This window comes from Cotesia glomerata, linkage group LG10, assembly GCF_020080835.1.
Source record: "Cotesia glomerata isolate CgM1 linkage group LG10, MPM_Cglom_v2.3, whole genome shotgun sequence".
Lineage (NCBI taxonomy): Eukaryota > Metazoa > Arthropoda > Insecta > Hymenoptera > Braconidae > Cotesia > Cotesia glomerata.
Genome location: NC_058167.1, coordinates 2,694,149 through 2,719,313, shown reverse-complemented (window position 1 = coordinate 2,719,313; position 25,165 = coordinate 2,694,149). Strand labels below are relative to the sequence as shown.

General features: G+C 34.1%; 3 protein-coding genes across 3 annotated transcripts; 1 reads left to right on the top strand and 2 right to left on the bottom strand.

The window, feature by feature from the left end:
* Nucleotides 1–6,892: 6,892 nt before the first annotated feature.
* LOC123272916 (uncharacterized serine-rich protein C215.13-like) lies at nucleotides 6,893–7,646 on the top strand. Its single transcript, XM_044739938.1, has 2 exons — nucleotides 6,893–7,396; nucleotides 7,468–7,646. Exons 1-2 carry the CDS (start codon nucleotides 6,988–6,990, stop codon nucleotides 7,644–7,646), a joined length of 588 nt encoding a protein of 195 aa, XP_044595873.1. The 5' UTR covers nucleotides 6,893–6,987.
* Nucleotides 7,647–14,329: 6,683 nt separating this feature from the next.
* Nucleotides 14,330–17,771, bottom strand: LOC123272915. Its single transcript, XM_044739937.1, has 3 exons — nucleotides 16,897–17,771; nucleotides 14,616–16,795; nucleotides 14,330–14,398 (listed from the first exon to the last, which is right to left on the bottom strand). The coding sequence occupies exons 1-3, from the start codon at nucleotides 17,687–17,689 to the stop codon at nucleotides 14,330–14,332; spliced, it is 3,042 nt and encodes a 1,013-aa protein (XP_044595872.1). The 5' UTR covers nucleotides 17,690–17,771.
* Nucleotides 17,772–18,948: 1,177 nt separating this feature from the next.
* Nucleotides 18,949–24,199, bottom strand: LOC123272777. The gene is made up of 2 exons (XM_044739772.1): nucleotides 23,922–24,199; nucleotides 18,949–21,136 (listed from the first exon to the last, which is right to left on the bottom strand). Exons 1-2 carry the CDS (start codon nucleotides 24,156–24,158, stop codon nucleotides 20,219–20,221), a joined length of 1,155 nt encoding a protein of 384 aa, XP_044595707.1. The 5' UTR covers nucleotides 24,159–24,199; the 3' UTR covers nucleotides 18,949–20,218.
* Between the last annotated feature and the right edge of the window lie 966 nt (nucleotides 24,200–25,165).

Sequence of the window (25,165 nt, the reverse complement as noted above, 5' to 3'; positions counted from 1 at the left end):
ATACCTATAAGAGCTGTATTTTTTCAAATGTGAATTTTTTCAATTAACACCCCCGCACCCCCCTTGGGGGTGGAATTTCGTAAAATCCGTTCTTTAGCTGACCTCTACTCGGTGAAAAGCATATTCCTACCAAATTTCAAGTCTTTAGCTCTAATGGTTCCAGAGATATCGTGATGAGTGACTATATAGGTGGAAATCTCTTATATATATATAGAATAGAAGATATATATATATATATATATATATATATATAGTATATATATATAGTTATATATATATTATTGTATATATATATATATATATATATATATATATATATATATATGTCGGAGTCACATTTTCAGGGGCGTCAGAATTCAGTGGGCTTGGCGGTTTCATATTTATTTATTTGACGATAATTTAAATATAACACTAACTCGTATAAACAATACAACAGCTACGGATATTCGTAATACAATAAATCGGATAATAACTAATAATCGAGATACAATTTTACAGTAAAGCGCTAGGCAATAAGTCTGAGAACGAATCCGGGGTCAGCAGGATATACTCCACGTCGTTACTCGAGTAATGCTCTACCAGAACTGCAATCTAAGTACACTAAGTACTTCTTCTCTTAAAATATTTCGACAGCCCTCATTGTCTGTCGATACCTTTTCTTCTATCCTGTGACCTCGGCTACGTTTGGTGACCACTGTCACTCCAGACTCAAGCCCATTGCCATAATCATAAAAGAACATAATCGGCTTAAGTCATAAATAATTACTAATATTCTATACTTTAAAATTCTATGCACAACTACTTAAATGGCAAACTACAATATTAGGAATTTCCCAGTCTCTGGGAAAACAGCTCGATGCCATCTCCGACACGGCCAACCTGACGATCACACGTCCTCGGGTGTATCTGTAAACATTTTATTACAAGCCATGTCATTTCATTTTTTTTTTTTTTTTTTTTTTTTTTTTTCATTGACATTTCTTTATTCAGAGGTTCATTCGAGCTACGAAAACTCTCGACTATCAAATCTAACAAACTTAGTTTCTTAAGGATGCCTTTTCAAAATTTCTACGATTTGTCTATCCTAGCGATCATGCAGGCTATATTCATCACCACCCCAGGTATAGACCCTTAGCACACAATGGTCTGCAACTGTATATCGCATACAGCAAAACTGTGTACTACCATAGTTACTCAACTATGTACACCAGTCTTCAAAACCTTTCCTACATTGTCAACCAATGACACATGTAGTACAACTTATAATTTTCTCCTCAGGCCCCCGCTACTTCACCAACTGCCCATCGCGCCCAGACAATCTTGGCAACCAAGATTGATTCAAATCACTCTGGATTCGCAGTTACGACTACAGCTTGGCGCAAGTAGTTTGACCCCCAGAAGCAAAATTTTTCTCATCGCCACCACATCATCTACTGCCCATCACACTCTGGCCAAACCACCATTGATTTGCCATTATGACCTACAGCCTGATGCACGTGGTGCGACTTTAAACAACTACCATTAGTGCTCAGTCTTCCCCCCCGGTGGTTTCTGACTCTGTCTCAGAGTCATTCTGAGAAACTTCCTGTTCATCACCTTCATGATCATCTGGTATATCCAATTCAATAGGAATATGACTTTCCGGCATTTTCCTCAAATTCTCGTGACTATATTTATAAGTCCTATTATTGTCTAATGACTTCAAAGTATACCGATCACCATCGAGAATTTCCGCCACTACAAATGGACCTCTAAACTTAGGATCAAGCTTCGTTTGATTTCTTTCTTCGTTCTTAATTAACACAAAATCTCCTACTTTAAATGGTTCAATTCTAGCTTTATTTTTATCAAATCTATACTTATCGTATTTAGCATTTATTTCTGTATTCTCAATAGCTTTTTGCCTTACGTCAGAGATATCTATTTCTTTATCTACCTGGCCAACTACCATTCCAAAAGGTCTGGCTACTTTACCAATTAACAATTCTAAGGGACTCGCATTAGTGACTCGATTGGTAGTGCAATTCATTGCCAGTTGAATTTCATTGACAACTGCCTGCCACGAGTTTCCATTCGTTTCGGCTGCAGTAAACATACTTTTAAGAGTACCCATTACTCTTTCTACCTGACCATTCGCTCGACTAGAACCCGTAGCAATTAAATGTAATTTTGAATTTTGAGATGCACAATACTCCTGAAATTCTTTACTTGTAAAACATCTGCCTTGATCTGCTATTATGCGAGTCGGAGGACCAAAGAGGAATATAGCATATTTCAAGGCTTTGATGCTATTAACGGTATCTATTTTACGAGTATGGTACAACAAAACGAACTTAGTAAATGCGTCTACTAGAACAATAACATACTCTTTAGAATTGTTTTTCCCACTCAGCTTACCCGTAATGTCCATGTGTACTGTATGCCAAGGAATACTAGTTTTAGGGATAGGATGAAGCTCTGCTTGTACTTTACCCGAACTGGACTTGGAAACCTTACAGGTATAACAATAATCAACAAATTTACGGACATATTTCGCCATTCCTTCAAACCAATAATAATCACAAACTTTATCAAGTGTTTTGTCTGAACCCAAGTGCATAATGGATTCATGCACGTGGTTTATCACCGACCACCGAAAAGCACGAGGGATAATAGGTAAACAAAGTGTTTTACCTCGCCGTTGAATTTTGCGATGGAGTAATCCAGACTGTAATTCATAAGTCTTAGCTACATCGGGTGGCAACTCATCGTTTTCTAATTCTTTCACTATCATACTAATTTCAGAATCGCGACGTTGTTCAACTAAAAGCCAATTATCTGAAATTTCTGCCAGGTTAATATGTTTTTCTACAATTTTGTTTCGATTCGTACCTGGCTGTTTTATGATAGGATTTCGAGAGAAGAAGTCAGCGTGAGCCATACGCTTGCCTTCTCTGTAAACAATATCAAAATTAAAAGTCTGTAAGAAAGCCCACCATCGATGAACCCTTGGTGTTAGATCGGCTTTCTTCCGGGCAGCTTTTAACGAATTACAATCCGTTACAACTACAAACGATCGTGCATGTAAATAATGACGGAAGTATTTAACGGCATTAAATACAGCTAACGTTTCCAGTTCATACGAATGATACTTCGATTCAGCTGAGCTAGTCGCTTGACTATAGTACTCTACAACTCGATTAGAACCATCTAACTTTTGCATTAATATGGCGCCATAGCCTTCGGAACTAGCGTCCGTATGCAGTTCAATAGGAAGATTTGGGTTAAAGATCATTAGCACCGGCTCGTTAGTTAATGCTGCGATTACTTTTCGGCGAACGTTTTCATGGACTTCTGTCCATTCAATATCTCTTTTGGTACCTGAGGTTAGTCGATATAAGGGTCTCATTACCTGCGAGAACTTGGGAATAAATTTACGAAAGTAAGAAGAGAGACCGATGAATTGTCTCAACTGAGTCACTGTTTGGGGTGCAGGTAGCATGGTCAATGCTTCTATTTTACGGGAGTTGGGTCGAACCTCTCCAGCGGAAATCTCATATCCTAAGTATTGCACTGAAGTTCTGAGGAACGAACACTTAGAAAAATTAAATGAGAATCCGGCTTTGATAAGAATTTTAATAACTTTTCAGAGTCTTTCTAACGCTTCCTCGATTGTTGAGGCAATAACCATGATATCGTCTAGATACACGATAACCCATTGATAAGCGAGATCTCCAAGAGCTTTCATAACAGCTCGTTGAAAAACGGATGGTGCATTTTTCAGACCAAATGGCATGGTCAGATATTCGAACTGGCCATCAGGCGTGACAAACGCCGTTTTCTCAATGGACTCTGGATAGACAGGGATTTGGTGAAACCCGCTGGCCATGTCTAAGCACGTGAAATATTTTGCGTTAGAAAGTCGGGCTATCTGATCAGCAATAAGAGGTAGTGGAAATTTATCGTCAATAGTATTATCATTTAATGAGCGATAATCAACACATAGACGGTCTGAACAATCTTTCTTTTTAACCAACAATATAGGGCTGGCAAAAGGTGAACAGCTGGGACGTATAACATTTGCATTTAATAGTTCACCTATTCTTTCTCTTACTACCTGCCTTTCCTCAGCACTAAGACGATACGGTCGCCTTTGTACAGTTACATTAGGGTCAACTAAACGTATTTTAAGTTCCCCAGTATTAACCCGAGTATTTGGAAAACCTTGAATAAAAGAGTCGGTATATTCCTTTAAGATTGAAATAAGTTTTTCTCTACTATCTTCATTTACATCCGTATCTACATTATTAAAATCAATCTTTCTATCGGACTCGACTTTATCGCATACATTAATCTTTTTACTTTTAAATAGACTAAAACTATCTGCTGAGATATTTATATCAAATCCTTGACCAAAAATTTCACGACTAATCATAATGTCACATTTCAAATAATCATCAGGGATGACATGCAATAAAATCTCTAACGTATGGCCATTAATTACAATTTCAGACAAAATTTGTACAGTACTATTTACACCGACATTTCCAATGCCCTTTAAAATTATTAAATTATTTTTACGTTTACCCGCAAATTTAGCGGCAAAACTTTCTTTAATTAACGAGCATTCAGCTCCCGAATCAAACCAAAATGAAAACGACTCACCACGATGTATTAAGGAACCTGACGGAGCTGCCACTGTGCAGAAATCGATTTGCCGCTCTCAAAAGTCCTTGCTTCCATGATTCTTCGAAGTGCTGCTGGCCGTAGATTGACATTTGAAAGCGATATGTCCAATTTCCCCACACTTGTAGCAGGTAACAGGCTTGTTGTGCGTTGGAACATGTTTAACAGCTACCTGATTGTTTGGTGATGACTCTGGTTTCCTCTGATTTTCCGTCGACAGACAATTTGTACTCTTGTGCCCCATTTTCCCACATGAATGACACTTAATAGGCGCGGCTGACTTAAATTTCTTGAAATCAGACGGCGGTCGCTCATCTTGGGACGACGCAGGTCTCTTGCGCGTGTAAGAAAAAGCTTTTAACTCTTTCTGCAGTTGAACACGGGACTTGACGTCTGTGGTGAACGCCAAACGTTGAAGACGACTATCAAACTGAGCCGTGTGCGCAAGAACAACTGATACTGCGATTTCTTCCGCAGTTAAATTTTTCCACTTTGACGTGAGTGACGCCAGGAGACGACTCGAGTAAGATGCTAAGCACTCACCGTCTTTTGGACGACTATTTTGCAGATTGATTAGAGTTGCTGCTGGTGTTTCCACTCCGGCAAACCTTGCAATGAAAAGATCTTTGAAATCAGTCCAGGTTATTCCAGGGTAACACACTTGAGACAACCAAGTAGACGCAGATCCTTGAAGAGCTTCACTTAGTGCAATAACTAACGAACTACCTTCCAGAGGACGTTCCACTAAACACATATCCACTGTCGCGCACCAAGCACACGAATCCGCGTTTGAATTTTCTGGGTTAAATTTCGGTAGTGAAATACTACGACTCGGTGACACTGGTTTTGCCATAGCCTTTATTAGCTCCACAAGACTTTTGTTTTGCATTTCCAAAAGCAGTTTAAATTGCTCAGAGGAAGATGCAGCAGATGATCCTGATCCCACTTCTGATGTCGGAGTCACATTTTCAGGGGCGTCAGAATTCAGTGGGCTTGGCGGTTTCATATTTATTTATTTGACGATAATTTAAATATAACACTAACTCGTATAAACAATACAACAGCTACGGATATTCGTAATACAATAAATCGGATAATAACTAATTATCGAGATACAATTTTACAGTAAAGCGCTAGGCAATAAGTCTGAGAACGAATCCGGGGTCAGCAGGATATACTCCACGTCGTTACTCGAGTAATGCTCTACCAGAACTGCCATCTAAGTACACTAAGTACTTCTTCTCTTAAAATATTTCGACAGCCCTCATTGTCTGTCGATACCTTTTCTTCTATCCTGTGACCTCGGCTACGTTTGGTGACCACTGTCACTCCAGACTCAAGCCCATTGCCATAATCATAAAAGAACATAATCGGCTTAAGTCATAAATAATTACTAATATTCTATACTTTAAAATTCTATGCACAACTACTTAAATGGCAAACTACAATATTAGGAATTTCCCAGTCTCTGGGAAAACAGCTCGATGCCATCTCCGACATATATATATATATATATTAATATACTAGCTATTACTCGCCTGCTCCGCTGGGCCCTTTATAGAACTACATTTTTAGATCTAGACTTAAAATTTAATCAGAGTATTGTTTTGACTTGCACAGATTCTCAATTCTATCGAATTGGCATGCACCTTTTATCCATATAATTATTCTAGCTAATATTCATTCTAACTTTGCTCGCTTCACAAATTACAGTTCAAGATTTTTTGGCAACTTCTGTTGACCGCTATCAGAAGGATTTAATTTTGCGTGCTGTTGCCAGTGAAGCTAGTAAGATTTCTTGTCTTTAATAACTATGTTTCACTATAGTTGTTAAAATTCATGAATAATCTTACTTTATATTTTTTTTTTACTCTGTTTTCTCTTAAACTCATCTAGGTTTAAATATTAGAGTGCCTCGATTAACGGATCTGCAGGATCCGCCTAATGTCATTAATCAACGTACCTACCCAGATAGGTTCACTCCAAAAACCTCATCAACGGGACCGACTATGCCAAGACAGCCTATGTCAGCTGAAGCTGTGATTGATGACACGGTTGCAGGATCATCGGAAAATGCGAGTGCTTTAGATGACACTTTAATAATCTCATCGGATAGTGATGATGAAGGTAATTTTTCATTAATTATTTTTTTTAGTTTTCATTTGGCCATCTTATGAAACAATTTAATAAATAATTGGATTTGTTACAGATTACTTTATTAACTTCTTAGTAACTTCAGTGACTGATCGCCGTGCGTCCACACCATCTGGCTTAACTTTCAACAATTCTTCTGCGTTTGAGCCATCCGGTTCTAGTTCTTCGATGGCAAATTTGTCAAGTCGTAGGATGTCAGAGTCTAGCCCGTCGACGTCTGGCTTAACAGTCAACGAATCGTCTGCGTCTGCCCTTGCCGGTTCTAGCCCGGCGATGGCAAATTTGTCAAGTTCTAGGATGTCACAGTCTAGTCTGTCAACGTCTGGCTTAACAGTCAACGAATCGTCTGCGTCTACGCCCTCCAGTTCTAGCTCGGCGATGGCGAATTTGTCAAGTCGTACGATGTCAGAGTTTAGCCCGTCGACGTCTAGCTTAACAGTCAACGAATCGTCTGCGTCTGCCCCCGCCAGTTCTAGCCCGACGATGGCAAATTTGTCAAGTTCTAGTATGTCACAGTCTAGTCTGTCAACGTCTGGCTTAACAGTAACTCAAAGTAACTCAGCATGTGACGACGAAGGTATTTTACTTAGAAATTATTATATGAAATTTAATCAATTTTTCTTTACTAATTTAAATTAATATTTTCAGAGATTATTCCGGAAGGGACAAGCATATGCTGCTGCTGTAGATTTCGGGCTGCTGTCTGGGCATTTATTAAATGCGGTCATTTATGTCTTTGCAATGAGTGCAATCGAAAAATTGGAGATCGCTGTCTACTCTGTCGTGAAAAATCACGAAAAATTAAAATATTTACCAATCATCCATAGTGCAGGTTTAGATTAAAAAAATAAAAGAAAATCATAAAAATAATTTCTTAAAATTTGATCGTGTTGAGTCAATAATAAGAGTTTTTTTTATTAATTAAATTTATTATAGTTAATAATAATATTTAATTAATAATAAAACGAGTATTATTGATTCAACACAATCAAGTTTTTAGAAATATATTTCTAGAAGCAATTTTTTTTTCACATACTTGTTCTTAAACCTAATTATTTTAATGTAAGCTAACAATTGTGCACAAAATGTTATTTTATAATAAAATTGTCTTAATTTTAACTAATAAAATATTATAAAGTTTTTATAATCAAACTAATTTTTTAAATAAATCGTGTGACCATAATTATCAAAATTAAAATATTTTCATTAATATTTAAATATTTTTAACCCAAGTTTTATAATTTTTATAATTATTTATAAAGGTATAATAAAATAGACTAGTTTTTTTTTCTATAAATAAATCTAATAAGTAATGACTAGTTTATCCACAGGTTCGGTAGAATCTGGCGCCAAGTTCCGTTCAAATTCGTTGTAAACGGAGCGCGAGACTACCGACTGTGTTTACTGTAAGCAGAACGGTATTTTGAGATTGCAAAATTTTATTTAATTCTACGGTACTTCTTGTTCCTAAATCTTATATTATAACAGTAATTCATGCTTTATTTTACTGATATTGATTAATGATATTCAATCATAACAATTAATCTACTTTAAATTATTAAATTTTATCAGCACAAACTATAGCAAGCTCAAAAATTTCGATCCTGACTTTTTTTCTATGTAAAAAGTGACATGCCACAGACTAAATAATTCGAGAATTTATGGTAATCTTCCAATAGATGGGAAACTATAGTTAAAAAAATACATTTCACAGCTTGCACCTACATCCGCCAGGGTGCGCTGGAATTGTTTTTACATAAACTGTAGCTTCAAGGGGATAATTTGCTATAAAAAATGCAGCCAACGCGAGATTTAAGTTGGTACCAATTGTAAATTTTCATTATAATTACAAAAAATACTAAAATCTGAACAAAAACAGTTTCACTGTATAAAAATCGCGCCAAGTCCACGTTCATAAGACTATCAAGATAAAAAAATTTCTTTTTTCTTTACAAAAAGATATAAAATAAAAAAATTAAAAAATCCAAGTAACCGATATGATTGTATTTGATTTTCGGAAATTAAAAAAAATTTTATTGTAAATTTGAAAATTAAAAAAAAAATTTTAGAACGTACTTGGTGTGCGTCATTGTGTATTTCAATTTTTTTAAAGTCCTAGTAAATAGATTTTACGAATTTCATTAAAAGTAAAATATTTTGCAACCATGCACACTAAATACGTTCCAAAATTTTTTTTTTAATTTTCAAATTTACAATAAAATTTTTTTTAATTTCCGAAAATCAAATACAATCATATCGGTTACTTGGATTTTTTTATTTTTTTATTTTATATCTTTTTGTAAAGAAAAAAGAAATTTTTTTATCTTGATAGTCTTATGAATGTGGACTTGGCGCGATTTTTATACAGTGAAACTGTTTTTGTTCAGATATTTATTACCAAGTTCAATCTATTTAAATATTATCTTGATTAATTCAATATAAGATGATTTCGGAATCTCCATACAGCGCCATATGGTCATTTCTCTCTGATTGAATTCGTTCTTACCGAGGCTTGCTTATTTATCTATTCAGCGTTGAGTAAACTCTGCATTGAATACTGTTGGCTTTGAATACAGTACGAATTGAAAAAAAATTTTTCATTTACAGCCACATGCTGTTGAGTAAAGTTGGTACGGAGTTGAGTAATTTGGAGTACAGTTGTTTTCACCGTGATATTAAAAATTTCGAGTTACGGATGCTCCTTGAGTAAAGCTGGCATAGAGTTGAGTAATTTGGAGTACAGTTGTCAACCTGCCCAAAAAAATTCAAATAATTTTTTTTGAGCTTAGCTGATTTCCTTGCTTATAGAAGATACCAATAGCTAAATAAAAAAAAAAATCGAATAATTTTTCGAGGGGTTACAGATATTTGTTAATAAGCGCTTGAGGGGAACCGCGTTATTTTTTTCATTAAAAAATTAATATCTCGTAAGCTATTGGTCATAGAGACATCGGGTTTGGCTCATTTTGTTCTTTATTTAATTCTCTAAATTTCATATACAGCATGTCTGGACTATTTTTGGCGTAGTTTCTGAGATATTTTAATTTAAAACTCAACGCTAAAACTATTTTTTAAACAAAAAAAAAGCAACACTTCACACATACACACAAATGTTTAGAATTTTATTGAGTATTTAAAAAAAAAAAAAAAAAAAAAAACCCAAAATCGGATCATTTTGTCGAAAAGTTGCCAACAAACCGCTTTTTTCCAGGCCGACTGGTCTAATTTATTTATTTATGTAGTTATCCAGACGGTACAAAAAAATTATGGTTTTTGTCTAAGACATCATATGTGCATGGTCCGATTTGAAAAAAAAAATTTTTTGAGAAAACTCAATTCTTTCATAAATAGCTATTTTGCAAGTAGCTTTGGATTAATCTATCTCGTTAACAAATAACAATAGCTTGAAACATGCTGGAAATAACATTTAAAGAAAAGATTAACAAATAAAATAAGCACAACCCGATCTCTCTAGGACCAATAGTTTACGTCATGAGAATTTTTTAATGCAAAATTTAAGCGTTGAGCGCCAACACGTTTAAATAAGTAGTTCTAACTTGGTAAATAATTTATCGATTCATCTATTTTATTTCTTAAACACAGCTTGTACTTACTTTTATTCAGAAAAACTTTAATTAAGTATAAAAAAACTTTATGCAGTTGTAATTACCACAAAAAAAGGTTTTTCAGTTTTTCATGGCTCAAAAATAGTAAAGATATTATATATGACTTTTCATTAACATACACGCAAGTTTGTAGTGACGAGAGATTTTAAGAACAACTTATAAATAGGAAAAAAAATTTTTTCTTTTGCAAAAAAACGCTTTGAAAATTGTTGCTACCAATGAGGTGACGGTATATGTCTTAATATGAAAGACGAAGAAATACAAATAAGTATCTCTCTCTTGAGTTTTTAATTCTGAAAGTTGGGAGAAGAGAGAAAGATAAATTATTTTATTATTATTAGAATAGACAGACCTAAGAAAGAGAGAGAGAGAGAGGATAAGGTTTCTTATCTTTCGATCAACAGATGACGAAAATTATTTTAAATATATTTGACGAAGATTCTGTTTCTGAAAACTTTTTCAAAAATAAATTAACTCGCTTTTTTCACTCAACAATTGAACCAAATATTTGTCCATACAAAATAGGTATCAAAATACTCGGAATTTTATGATTTGGATAAATAATTTGTCGTTTGAGGAACCTTTTCAAAAATTTAGGAAAACGGTTGACCCTAAAGGCCATCCCTGCAACTTCCCGCTAATTCCGTTAATACCTGGCCGCTTTTTTGAGCTCTTCGAGCTCAAAAGTACAATCTGTGTGTTGTTTTAAGCTCTCCGAGCTCAAAAAGATACCTTTTCTATGCTTTTGAGCTCTTTGAGCTCAAAAGTCTGATAGAAGTTTCATGGAACACTATTTTTTGAATGTTCATACCGCAATAACTTTTGAATGAATGAACCGATTTCATCGCGGTTGGTTCCATTCGAAAGGGCTTCGCCAAACTTAGATTTATTGAGAATTTAAACCGATTCGGACCGATAGATTTTGAGAAATTTTGAAAAATCTCAAAAAAAATTAGAAAAAAATCATTTTTGAAAGTGGTTTTTTTGGAATATCTTTTAAACGGCTCGATCGATCAATTTCAAAAACTAATCAGCTCTTAACGTCAAAAAACCACGCCGATCGGCGCTAATCCGGTCAAAATCGGTTGATTCGTTCGAGAGATAGCGTGAACGAAATAAAACCGAAAAAACTGTTTTTTTCACATAACTTCGTCATTTCAAAATTTTGAACTCATGTCCTTGAATTATAAGGAATGCTTTAAACATTGGAGACAGTCTTCGAAATTTTAACTTTGAAATTTATATATAAAAAAAAAAAAACTCTCATCCCCGATTGCCAATTGTATTTTTAACGTAATTAAAGAAAAAAAATAGGGTGTCTCAAACTATACGTTACACATATATATATATATATATATATATATATATATATATATATATATATATATATATATATATATATATATATATATATATATATATATATATATATATATACATATAGACACAGTGACAACATCGCGAGGGTAGTCAGGGAAGCTTCCTATGACCTTAAAACGTCGAGATCTGATGAAAACTCGATTTTTCAAAACAGGGTGAAAACAATAACTGCCTAATTTTTGAAAATCTTCGATTTTGTTAGTGGGAAGTTAAAAATGTCGCAGTGATTTTAAAAAAACACTTGTTTTCAAATCTTTGATTGAAGATATGTTTTGAACTAATTAACCGATTTCTACGTTTTGGCGGCAATCGACGCGGTTTTTAAGCTCTATAAATTATGCTATGTCATCAAAAGTGATCCGAGAAGAAATGACGAAGTTATGTGAAAAACACTTTTCGGTTTTTTCGGTTTTCTTTCGTTCACGCTATCTCTCGAACGAATCAACCGATTTTGATCGGGTTGACGCCGATCGGCGTGGTTTTTCAAGCTTAAGGGCGGATTAGTTTAAAAGATAAAAGAGCCGTTTAAAAGATATTCCAAAAAAACTACTTTCAAAAATGATTTTTTTCTTATTTTTTTTAAGATTTTTCAAGATTTCTTAAAATCTATCGGTCCGAATCGGTTCAAATTCTCAGGAAATCTAAGTTCAGCGTAGCCCTTTCGAATGGCACCAACCGCGATGAAATCGGTTCAACCGTTCAAAAGTTATAAGCGAGTCACATAGTCACACACACACACACACACACACACACACACACACACACACACACACACACACACACACACACACACACACACATACATACATACAGACATAGTGACAACATCGCGGGGGTAGTCAGGGAAGCTTCCTGTGACCTTCAAACGTCGAGATCTGATGAAAACTCGATTTTTGCCAAACGGGGTAAAAACAATAACTTCCCGATTTTTGAAAATCTGAGATTTTTAGCGGGAAGTTAAAAATAAACGTTATTATTAATAAAAATTAATATATCAAAATTAGCATATCAAAATAAACATTAACTTTTAGATAAATGTTTCCTAGAAGTCAAGTTATTTATCCGAATCATAAAATCCTGAGCTCAAAAAAGAGATACTTACTTTGTTTCGTCGTCTTACACATTGAGGCATATACCATTCGTCTTTTAGTGTTACAATTCTAAATAATTGCTAAAATCGCTGTTTCAAATAATTCATTCTATTATAAAAATTTTTTTTTATTATATTTTTTTATCTACAAAACATAATAATTTTTATTTTATTGCTAATTTTTTACCTTTGAAAAATATGAAAAATGGTTGTGTTTGATTATCTAAACATGAATCTACTGTTAAAATATACATATTACTTTGATATTGGTAATTTTAAATACAATTAGAGGATAGGGAAACACAGAAAATATTAATCAAATTCTGAATTTTATGTATATCATATTTTTATTTATAACACTAGCTGACCCGGCAAACGTTGTTTTGCCATATAAATAATTTCCTAGTAATTTCTAGTGTAGACAAAAAATAGCTTACTTATTGTAAGTATGTATGTATGTTAGAATGTGTATATTGTATGTATGTAAGAATGTGGTATATGCGTGAAATAAGCATGGAGCGCTGTGGACGATGAGGGAATATAAAAATAACAAAAGGCAAACATTATTTTTAAGTTATTATAATTTATTCCTTAAAATTATATATCATTAATTAAACAATTACGACAGTAACACTATTAAACAATATTAATCTCTTAATGCTATAGCGTGAACAATATTTTTTGTTAGTCCATCTTTAGCTAACACAAACAAACTGGATGGTTTACCCACTCGAGAGCATGCCACGTATAATTGTCCGTGTGAAAAACATGGTGTTCTCAAATCTAATCCACAAACAGACATCGTTTGACCTTGGGATTTGTTGATAGTCATTGCAAATGCCAATCTAATCGGAAACTGAATACGTTTGAATTGAATTGGCACATCTGTAGGTATAATAGGAATCCGTGGTATGAGTATATTTTCACCTCTGAACTTGCCATTTAAAATCCTGGCTTCGATCACGTTTTTCTTTAATTTTTGAATGACTAATCGCGTACCGTTGCACAGCCGGGGCGGGTTCAAATTACGAAGCAAGATAATTGGAGATCCAACCTTTAATTGTAAATTATGCGGTGGCATGCCTGGCAAATCCAGTGAGTTCAAAAAAATTCAGTGAGTCAACGTCTACATTTTTTGCCGCTAAAATCGCTCTTTCTGCAAGCCACTCATGATTTATGTACTGTGTGTGTACATAGGGAAATATTTGTTCAATGAGAGTATCTTGCAAATCAGCGATTGTGCAGAAATCGGTCGGTAATTTTACGTATCCAGTTTCATCTATAGCAACTTTTCCATCACCGATATCTAAGAGTTGTTTTGAAAATGTTTCAGCGGATGGATCTTGAAGCATTTGAACGCGCATATTTATTTTTAGCTGTAATTTTTCAACATTACGCCACAATGTCGATGATTTTAAGCAGGCGTTGATTTCATCAGCGTATGTTGAACCTGGAATGGCGGGAAGTGTTTGTCTGAAGTCACCTGAAAGGACTAACAGAGTGCCACCAAATAGTTTGTCGTTGTTTTTAATATCTTTTAATGTCCTGTTCAACGCCTCAAGCGAATGTTTGTGTGCCATGATACATTCATCCCAGATGATAATTTTACACTGTTTCAGCACTGTGGCTATGGACGATTGTTTTTTTATGTTGCACACTGCGTCAGGGTTATTTTGAATATTTAGTGGTAGCTTAAATACTGAATGAGCTGTTCTGCCTCCATCCAATAAAGTTGCCGCAATGCCCGATGATGCAACGGCCAATGCGATGCCATTATTGGATCGTATTTTGGCGAGAATTAGCGAAATAAGGAATATCTTGCCAGTTCCACCTGGTGCATCTAAAAAGAAGAACCCACCTTGTCCAGCTGAAACTGCGAGCATAATGCGATCATAAATAATTCTTTGGTCCTCATTCATTAGTGGGACATTGCGGGCAACAATCGCTGCCATTTCTACAGTACTGTACTGCAGTTCACGATTCATTTCAGTATTCATTAAATCAGTTGCACCTCGATTTGGCGAATTCATACCGAAATGACTGAGTGGTAAGTTGGCAATGACAATGCAAAGATTTTCAATAGCAATCAATGCTTCATTGTACATTTCGTCGCTGAATGTTATGGTTAGATCGTGGCACCGTATACGATGTTGATGCAATATATCATCAGTCATTGAATCTTTGTGATTTTCCCATAATATCTGTGCTCGGGCTGGGAAACATGTAGTCAACACTATAGCGAATAGTAGACGAATTTTTATTGCTGTACAGTTCAATGCAGCTTCAGCAAGCATGCATTCCCACTGGTTGTCGTCTTCCAGCAAGCCGAGTGCAAGGCATGCATCTTTATACGTTGGATATTGTTGCCCATTCACTTTACGTATATCTTGAAATGATAATGGGCCAGTAACATTAACCAACAACAGTCGAAGATAAAAGCACTCCGTGTGTCTTGGATTGACTGTAAATAATCGCCCCAAGGCGTTTGATTTAAATAAATTGAGACATGCAGCAACTGGTGAGCCTTGCTTGCGGGGCATCCATGTTTTTGTTTCAGTCCATGTGAAATAGCGTGGTACTTGTGAATAGAGTAATGTTCGTGCAAAGGCACCAAAATCATCCGCACGATTACACAATTCAAAAAATGCAGTGAGTGTAGTTTTAGGTGGATTTATTGCACGATCAATCGCTGTCTCGTTCGTGAAAAATACACGCTGACCGTTTTCAAGATGGATGGCTAACTGAACAACTGCTGGATCCCGTTCATGAATTGGAAAACCAAAGATACGCCAAGCAGCTTCATTGGAGCTGATGTACCGACCAATTTGGTAGAGCGTTATTTCATCGTTTTTATTCACTGGAGGAGCATTCACATTAGTATTTTCCACTCTAAACACAGCCATATCACTGCCTTTATGGACATACTTGCAAATGTATTTGATGCTCTTCGCAGAACTGCAGAACTCAACATTAATATGAGCATTATATGTCTTGCTCAGCAGAGGCGAATATGGCACCACCCAACGATTGTCAATATCAATGTCTGTGTTGATGATATTTTTAATAAATGATTGTCCGCCATTTTCAGGATTTCTTCGACGATATATTGGGTATCCGTCGACATTTGTGACATTGCCATTGACATCAGCCATGCAAGGCGATGAACTATTAAGAGTACCACATGGACAATGAATCATGTTTGTTGTAACAATATCAAACAGCAGTTGGTCAGTGGATGGATCTGGAATTTCCGCAGAAATGATACTATCGATTTCTTCAGGACGGATTTTGTCGATGAACCAAACCAAAATGTGTGCATGAGGTAATCCTCGCTTTTGCCACTCAACCGAATACATCCAGCAACGTGTGGGACCAAATACATGTGATTTAGTAATGAAACTTATTAAAGACTTCAACTTTTGTCTGAACACACGTGCTGTAATGTCATGGCGATGTATTGCATTGTGGCCAGGCAGTAGCAAAGATGTAATTTCTGGCCATTTTGGATTACATGTGAACGTGATAAATAAACATGGTCGTCCATATTTGCGCACGAAAGTCAGAGCATCCTGTATATATTCTTGCATATGACGTGGACTGCCTACGTACGATGATGGTAAAATGACATGGTTACCAATTTTGGCGACGTCGGCGTTTTTGTTGATAGCATCTCGCAAATGAATGTACTCTTCCGCGCGCAGCTTTTGTTGATTATATCGTAAGTATCGTAGTCGTTCGCTCTCAATCTTCGCGTACATGTCGACCATGAATTGTTGACAAAGCTCACGACATCGTAAAATGACGTTGTCCAGGCCACGTCTAATCATTAATCGGTACGCATAATAATCCTTTGAGCTAACGTTCTTATTTGTTTCAGCTCCTGTAATATTTGTTCATAAAAATTAATTTAAATTTATTACGTTCAATAATTTAATTGTTTTGTTAAATGATTAATGATCAAATTAATAATCAATGAAATACCTGATACGGGATCTCGTTGTTTTATGTTTATGCAATATCCGTCTTGTCCCTTCCAGAATATTAGCGGATATTGGAGAGCGTCATATGAACGATGTGTGTCAGCAATGAACTGAAGATTATTATTTCTTCTACGAATCACAATTTCTCGTGCAGCTGTACAATCGCCAACCATGATTCCAGCAACATCGTCAACAACGGGTGCATTGAATCTACGAATATGTTCTCCAGCTGGTGTTTTATCAGGATTAATGACGATAGCGTGATTATCGCTTTGTAATTGGTGCATATGTGATTTGAATATTTTCAACAACTCGTTGTGCTCGTTCAAAAGAGCATCTAGCTCGCTGACGATGCGCCTGGCATAAAGTGAATCAAGGTTATTATAATCACAACGTGCATTCATGCGATTGGTAAGTGCGCTTCCGGAATCCTCGCCGCCCATAAAGTAGATTTGTAAGAATTTATGTGGTTCGTTTGGCATTGGCAGCAGTGAGCCCATTTTATGATAAACTTGGCCTCTGATTTTGAATGTATAATTGAATTGTTGACCATTTGCATTAGTATTTCGAACTATTTCTGTTGCTCCGAACGATGTCATTTGAAAGCATGAATTGAATCTTCGAATTGACTTCAGGAACACGTTAGAATCTGGATCCGTGCCGATAAGTAAGCCGTTCAATGGTTCAGGTGGTGTCTCAATTTCAGGTAGTTGCACTTTTCCTGACGTGCAACACATCCCAGCTGGCTCATTTTTGAATTTCAGAGCATGACAATGCGGACATTCCTTGTCCATAGCACCAATTACCACTTTTGAATGAGCATAATATTCAATATCGGGCTCATACTGGAATGCTAGACGCAGGAATGAATCAGATATAAATGTTCGATGTACCTGTTGTCGTTGTTGGTCATTTGTTCTTCGTCTATTGACTGTGAAACGGCGTGATTGTCGTTGTTCTAATCTTCTGACTTCATTGCGTTCAGCTCGTGTATCTTCTGGCTCTTCTTGATGCAATTGCGCCATTCTGACACGTGCATCAGTATTTTTTTGCTGGATTTGTTCTTCTGTTCTTTCGGATCTGCTATTTCGCAAGTTTCGAGCTTTACTTGTACTGCGGCTTAAATCAGCCCCTTTGCGTTTTCTTGGCATTGCTCACTGTACAAAACATACATAAATAGAATTAATGAAATTATTTAATGATGAAAAATGTTAAAAGTATAATTAGGGCCAGGATTTTTGCCGCAGTTTCGAAATGATTAGTTTTAATTTATGAAATTATAACAAAAATATAAGGTTTATGGAAAAATTTTTCAAACAAAAGTAAAAAATTAAATTTTATGAAAACATTGTCTCTTATAATTTTTTCATACAACCAATATTTCCATTGACATTTCAAAATAAAGATTCATAATGATTGATTTTTTGGAAACTATGAAAATCTTAATTGTTCAATTACATTTTTTTAATAAAATTAAATTAAAATTACATTTTTATGAGATCAACAACATTTTCGATATAAATAAAAAAAAGTATACTTACAACACAAAATTCGTTGTTATTGGAAGCTCGTGTCACGTGTTGAGTACTTTTGAGTTTATAAAATCACTTGATTAACTAATCGTGCAAAATACACTCAAAATTGATAATTTAATTATTATTGATAAAATAGAAATGATTAAAAGTTAATATGAGAGTTACACTGAGATAGCAAAATAATAATTGTCAACGTTACTACTACACTTGATGCATAAACAATAATGATGGCCGACAACTGTGTAGGGAGTGAGAAAGAAAGGAGACCGGCTTCGTTCTCATCCCTACTCCGTGCTGTTTACTGGGTCAGAAGTGACACCTGTAGACATCTGGCGGGGATAACTAATTAAATGACGATTGATCAGTTTTCGACCGGAGAGGAAAAATGATTAAATTACTAAAATGGCTATTAAAAAATAAAGGTTGATCGTAGAAGGGTGAAAATTGAGGATTGTATGTATTTTTGTATGTTGTATCATAAAAAAATAGAAATTAAAAATTTTGTCTAAAAAATAAAAAAAAAAATTTAGGGGTGGACTACCCTAACATTTAGGGGGATGAAAAATAGATGTTGGCCGATTCTTATAGATACCGGATAAGCACAAAAAATTTCATCAAAATCGGTCAAGCCGTTTCGGAGGAGTATGGCAACGAAAACTGTGACACGAGAATTTTATATATTAGATTACAACATATTACACATCTTCTTGACTATTCTCATTTGAGCTTTCTGTACTTATGGAACTACTTGTATTACTTTTATTTATAGATTTTCTAGCTTGTTTTACCTTTTTTATATTATCATTTTTTTCATAAATATCTTTGTAATTCATTCTAACGATCATTATAGAATTTATCAAGTCTGATTTCAGCTTTGCACGCAGGTCTGAAAAAATATACTTTAGTCCGGAAAACAGTCGCTCTACGGAAACTTGAGTTGCAGGAGCCGCTAATATAATTCTTGCAAGTTGAAAAAATTCAGGCATTAACAACTTTTTTTCTTCCCAATATTGAAGCAGTGGAATTTGAGGATTTCGTTCTTCTTGATTCTTAAAATTTGATAACAATGGCTTTATATCAATAGTTGCATTTTTTTCAAGCTTCGCCTTCTTTCGAGCGTGTAGTTTGTTGGAGTAGCACTGTTGGTATTGAAGTATCCTCTTGAAGTTCTTCGGATGATTTATCCACTACACTATTTGATAAATCCTGTTCAGTTAGATCACCTCTTTTTAATGAATTCAAACTCTGCCATACTTGACTCAAATGATTTACAGCTTCAGTCTCCTGTTCTTCGGTTAGTAAAACATTATAAAGAGGGTCTAAATAAATTCCAGAAATTAAAGCAAGATTCTCAAAGAGATTATCTTGTCGAACTTTCATATACTTTATGATGTTTTTTGATAATGGCGTCTGAATTTTTTCCGTTTGTTCGAGGCATATTAACTACACTGAATAAAATTCCGGCAACGTTAGCTGCTCCTTTTGTAATTTTAAAGTAGCATCTTTTGCTGGTTTTAATGCTTTTACATAATGTTTTATGTTATTCCAATCACTCGCAGTAAGTGATGGAACGTAACTTTTGAAGTCTTCCAATTTAAGCAAAGAGAATAACATATCATACGTAGATGACCAGCGAGTAGGCAAATCGAGAATAGGTTTTGACGCAGTCGGTCTTAAACGCCTGATTTCGTTAATTGTACTGTCGACTCTAAAAATTTTAGCTGCGTTTCTTGCTTTTGACAATGATTTCTGAAGGTTTGATTTATTGATTGCAGCTTGAACTGCAAGCTACAGCGTATGAGCTGCACAACGAATATTAACCAGTGAAAAACTCTGCTGCAGTGTTTCCATTGAGCGACTCAATTCCATTTCTGAAAGATCTGGTTGTAATTCAAGATCAAATCCAAGATCATTGTCGTCATCCATAGTTGTAGAGTCATTAATTTCGAAGTCCATATCTTCTTCAATGGGATTGTCTGTGTAACTACCGGTATTGTTAAGGGTAGTATTGTCAATATTGCACATTAATTCATTGCGTACATCATCTTCTTCCACAGGAAAATTTTGTTCTTCGGCCAGTAATTCTGAGAGTTTGACCATATTTGTACCGTTGTCAGATGTGAAGGAATAAATATTTTTCACATCAATTCCGTATAAATCAAAAGTTCTCAAAATCAAGTTCTTTAAATTTTCACCGGAATGCCTTTCTGTTATTTCTTCTACAGCAAGTGTTCTGATTATAATTTTACCGCCTCTAATATACTGAATGTTAACTCCGAGAAATGATCGCCCTAAGCGAGAAGCAATATCAACTTTCAAGCTGACTAAATTGCATTCTTTGACCTCTTTTTGTATTGTCTTCTTGATATTATTGGCAGTGTTGATTACATCATCTTTCACAGTCTCTTCATTGATGATTACTTTCTCTGGCATTCGAGAAATTAATGGATCCAAAATCATTCGCATTCCTTCGTCTTGTAGAATTGAAAAAGGGCGACCATTGATTGTGACTAGCTTCAATAGTGCCGTTTTTAGAGTCGTTTTATTTAATGCTACGCGATTCAAATAAGTTGACTCTTTTGTTGACTCTTCTTCCGTCTCAGTAGTAGAAAACTCACTCTTATGTTGATTGAATGGATATATTTGGTCATAAATTTCGCGATGTCGATCCTTCAAATGACGTCTTTGATTAGAAGTATGTTCTTTCTGGAAAAAACAATACCATCAGATTTAATAAATTTTTATAACAATAGTAATTTAAAATTTTGAAATAATTTAATTGAACATATTTCTAATTCTGTTAAATTGATAAAAAAAAAAAAAAAACAACGAAAAACATTTAACATTTAGTTTGATATGAACTAACAAACGTCATTATTAAAGCGTTTTTATAAAATTTTAACAAATAAAAATTAATACTCGATGTACTTACAGATTGATAACCACAACCCGGGAAAAAATGATCAGGACTGATCAGACCTGTTCATATCTGATCAGGCCTGAAATCCGACCTGATCAGGCCTGTTCATGTATGATCAGGCCTGAAATTAGGTCTGATCAGACCTGTCCGTGCCTGTTCATGTCTGAACCGTTAAATATGCTCAGACCTGTCCATGCCTGTTCATGTTTGAAGTGTTAAATACGCTCAGACCTGATCAGACCTGATCATGCCTGCTTATGTCTGTTCATGCCTGTTCATGTCTGAAGCATTTAATACGCTCAGACCTGATCAGATCTGATCAGACCTGTCCATGCCTGTTCATGTCTGTTCATGTCTGGAGTGTTAAATACGCTCAGACTTGATCAGACCTGATCAAGCCTGTTCATGCCTGCTCATGTCTGTTCATGCCTGTTCATGTCTGAAGCATTAAATACGCTCAGACCTGATCAGATCTGATCAAGCCTGTTCATGTCTGAAGTATTAAATATGCTTAGACCTGATCAGACCTGTCCATGCCTGTTCATGTCTAAAGCGTTAAATACCCTCAGACCTGATCAGACCTGTCCATGTCTAATCATGTCTGATCTAGCCTAAAATAGATAAGGATTAAAACTCCATATATCAGCTGACAAGAACTGTTCATGCATAATCTGCTCTCTTAAATGATATTTTAAGTCTGGAAGAAAAATTTTATCGAACTATAGACTGCAGTTCTATTTTTAAAATTAATTTGTTCCGTATGACGTATCAGTTTCTATCCCCTTATAAATTTTAAATGTACAACTTTCATCTAAAATTTCGGCTTATATAAGCATGAACTTTTTAATTTTCCATGCCAAAACGATGATTTTTAACGATGAATTTTGACGCAGTGACATAAAATTTTTTACTGTGTTCTATTGAATACGCGAAAAATAAGATTATTTATTAAAAGTTTGAGTTTGATAGCCTGAAAATACCAAAATATATCAGTTGATGTCGATAGGCGATAAGTCTTTTCAAGGTGTCTGTTATTATTTTAAGCTACCGCCTTGGTCCATTGCAGTAGTGTCAAAAGCTGCTAAATTATAGAACACACAAATAATTTTTCATTTCCTATACGTTTTAATTAAAAAAAACTTCAATTTTGAAAGTAAACAATAAAATTATAATTGCGGAATAAACCTTGAAGAAATTTTTTTTTTACTTTACAGAGAACCATATGTTAATGGATCGAAAAAAATACATACCCGTCCCAAATAAATCACTCTAATATACACAGTAAAAAATTTTGCGTCATTGCGTCAAAAAATTTTGTGTTAAATATTTAACACTTTTATGTGTAAATTTAACATTTATTTTGTTAAATTAACACAAAAAAGTGTTAAATATTTAACATAAAAATTTTTATCACGAAATTTTTTGACGCAATGACGCGAAATTTTTTACTGTGTATAATTAATTATTAATAATTAATAAATTAAGTGTAGAACTCCGTTAACTATAAGGATAAGTCATGTATAAAATTTAAATTACTTAAAGTATTTTGAAAGGTACAGTAGAGATAAGATGAGTCATTGGGTCAACAGGTAAAGTATCAGTCTGAAGAGCGCAACGTACATGGTTCGAATCCCCGTCGGCACCAATTTTTTTTTTTTTTTTTTATGGATCTGATCGAGTCAGACATGAACAGGTCTGATCAGACATGAACATGCCTGGCCAGGTCTGATCAGACCCGGTCATTTTTCATATCTGATCAGACCTGAAGACTCATGCCTTTTCATATCTGATCAGATCTGATCATTTTTTCCCAGGAATTTAAAACTTTACATTTAGCTTGATTCCTAACGTACTCAAAAAGAGATGCTATTTCACTTCGTGTTTTCCCTCCGGATTGTTTAGAAGTCATGTTTATAATATTCGAAGATAAAAAAAGATGAAAATTTTATAATAAAAAAATCAAAAAACTGACACAACAAATTGATTTTTATCGAATCAAAATTTTAAAATTTTCGAGGTTACTGTCTGAGTCGATACTCTTGAATAACTGTTGAAAATAGTGAAGTACATTTCCTTTAAGTACCCAAATTTGTAGGAGGAAGTAAGGCCCAAGTACTTAAATTCTCATTACAGAAAAGTTGGAAAAAGAAAAAAATAGGATAATGAAACTAATTCCATTGGTAATTAGGTATACTTTTCAAAACGTGGTCATTATGAAATTTAGACTGCTTAAAGAACCTATATTATATATTATTGATAGGTAATCTATAATATCAGTAGGTAATAAATAGACAATAGGCACATAAAACAGCTTAAAATTTGTAATTAATTTTATAATAATTTTCAACTTAAGCTTACTCTCACAGAGAATGAGTTTTATTATTTTTCAGGAAACTAGTATACGGAGAATATCATAAATATTTTTATTTTATAATTTTTATTATATTGTAATATTCATCTATGATGATTGCTTTGATTTTTCGTTGTTTTTTTTTTGAGCTTGAGAGATTAAAAATAAATGATCAAGATTAGTTCTTAAAAATAAAATACAAAAAAATAATAGTCAATTACCTGTGCTGAGACAATTTTTGGTTTCCTTCGCTTTAGTCGCTTTTGATATAGACGTAATTTATTTACAAATGAATAATAAACATTGAATATATGTGAAACTTTGCGACTACTCCATTCTTGAGGTATACAAGTTAAAATTTCGATTTTATTCTTGAAGTTTAACGCATGCCTAAGTTTTTCTTTAACATCATCAATGAATAAATTAATTGAATTTTCTGTAGTTTTAAACGTTGCCATGTTAGCTTAATTTCTCTGTATCTCGAAATAAACTTTAAACAAAGCTTGAGGAACTACGATTTTTACTTTATATAATAAAAGCGAAAAATTTTATAAATATTATACACTCAAAAAACTTAAATAAGGTAATAAGATAAAAAATTTTTAATTCACTATTAAAATTTTTTTTTAATAATATCATTGACTTCTGACGTACTTAAGTTTGCAAGTGCTTAAATAACACTATTACAATTTTCGTCTGAACCTTTATTTTAAAGCAGAGGTAATACTGTAGTAATAGAATGAATGATATATACTATACCTGGACTTCAAGGTTTCCGCTCAAATGCTTCAAACGGGAGAAAAAACATGTAGCGTTTTTTTCAAGACATCAAATGTGCAATGGTTCGATGAAAAAAATTTTTTTTAAAAACTCAGAAAAATGTATAGATCAAATTCACCTAAAAAATTTTTGACAAAACGCCATTTTCACTTGAAGTCATAAACAACTCATATAATTTTATGATTCGGAAAAAATAATTCGTCATCTGGGAAACTTCTTTTAAAAAGTTTATGTAATTATTTATAAAAATATACTTAACAATTGACCAAACATTTTATTCATTAATAAAAATTTCATTTTCATTACTTGCATAGCATTATCATTTTTAACATAATGATTGATAGATTATATAATTTTCGGTCAACAGTTTGGTAAATTTTTATGAATAATCAAATTAACTTTTTGAATAAAGCTCCCTCGACGACCAGTTATTTATCCGAATCATAAAATTCCTAGCATTTCGATACATATATTGTATGAACAAATAGTTGATTCAATTGTTAAGTAAAAAAAGCAAGTTAATTTATTTTTGAAAAAGTTTTTAGAAACAGAATCTTTGTCAAATATATTTAAAATAATTTTTCTCATCTGTCGATCGAACGATAAGAAACCTTATCCTCTCGCTCTCTCTCGGAGATCTGTATATTGTAATAATAATAATAAAAATAATTTCCCTTTCTACCTT

What these genes read in the sequence shown, in the direction of transcription:
- LOC123272916 (XM_044739938.1), top strand. Translation starts at nt 6,988, where the DNA reads ATGGCAAATTTGTCAAGTCGTAGGATGTCAGAGTCTAGCCCGTCGACG. An exon ending in CTCAGCATGTGACGACGAAG is followed by an intron (nt 7,397 to 7,467) that starts GTATTTTACTTA and finishes TAATATTTTCAG; the next exon opens with AGATTATTCCGGAAGGGACA.
- LOC123272915 (XM_044739937.1), bottom strand. Translation starts at nt 17,689, where the DNA reads ATGGACAAGGAATGTCCGCATTGTCATGCTCTGAAATTCAAAAATGAG. An exon ending in ACAACGAGATCCCGTATCAG is followed by an intron (nt 16,796 to 16,896) that starts GTATTTCATTGA and finishes CAAATATTACAG; the next exon opens with GAGCTGAAACAAATAAGAAC. An exon ending in GAGGCAGAACAGCTCATTCA is followed by an intron (nt 14,399 to 14,615) that starts GTATTTAAGCTA and finishes TAGTCCTTTCAG; the next exon opens with GTGACTTCAGACAAACACTT.
- LOC123272777 (XM_044739772.1), bottom strand. Translation starts at nt 24,158, where the DNA reads ATGGCAACGTTTAAAACTACAGAAAATTCAATTAATTTATTCATTGAT. An exon ending in CAAAAATTGTCTCAGCACAG is followed by an intron (nt 21,137 to 23,921) that starts GTAATTGACTAT and finishes TGTTTTTTCCAG; the next exon opens with AAAGAACATACTTCTAATCA.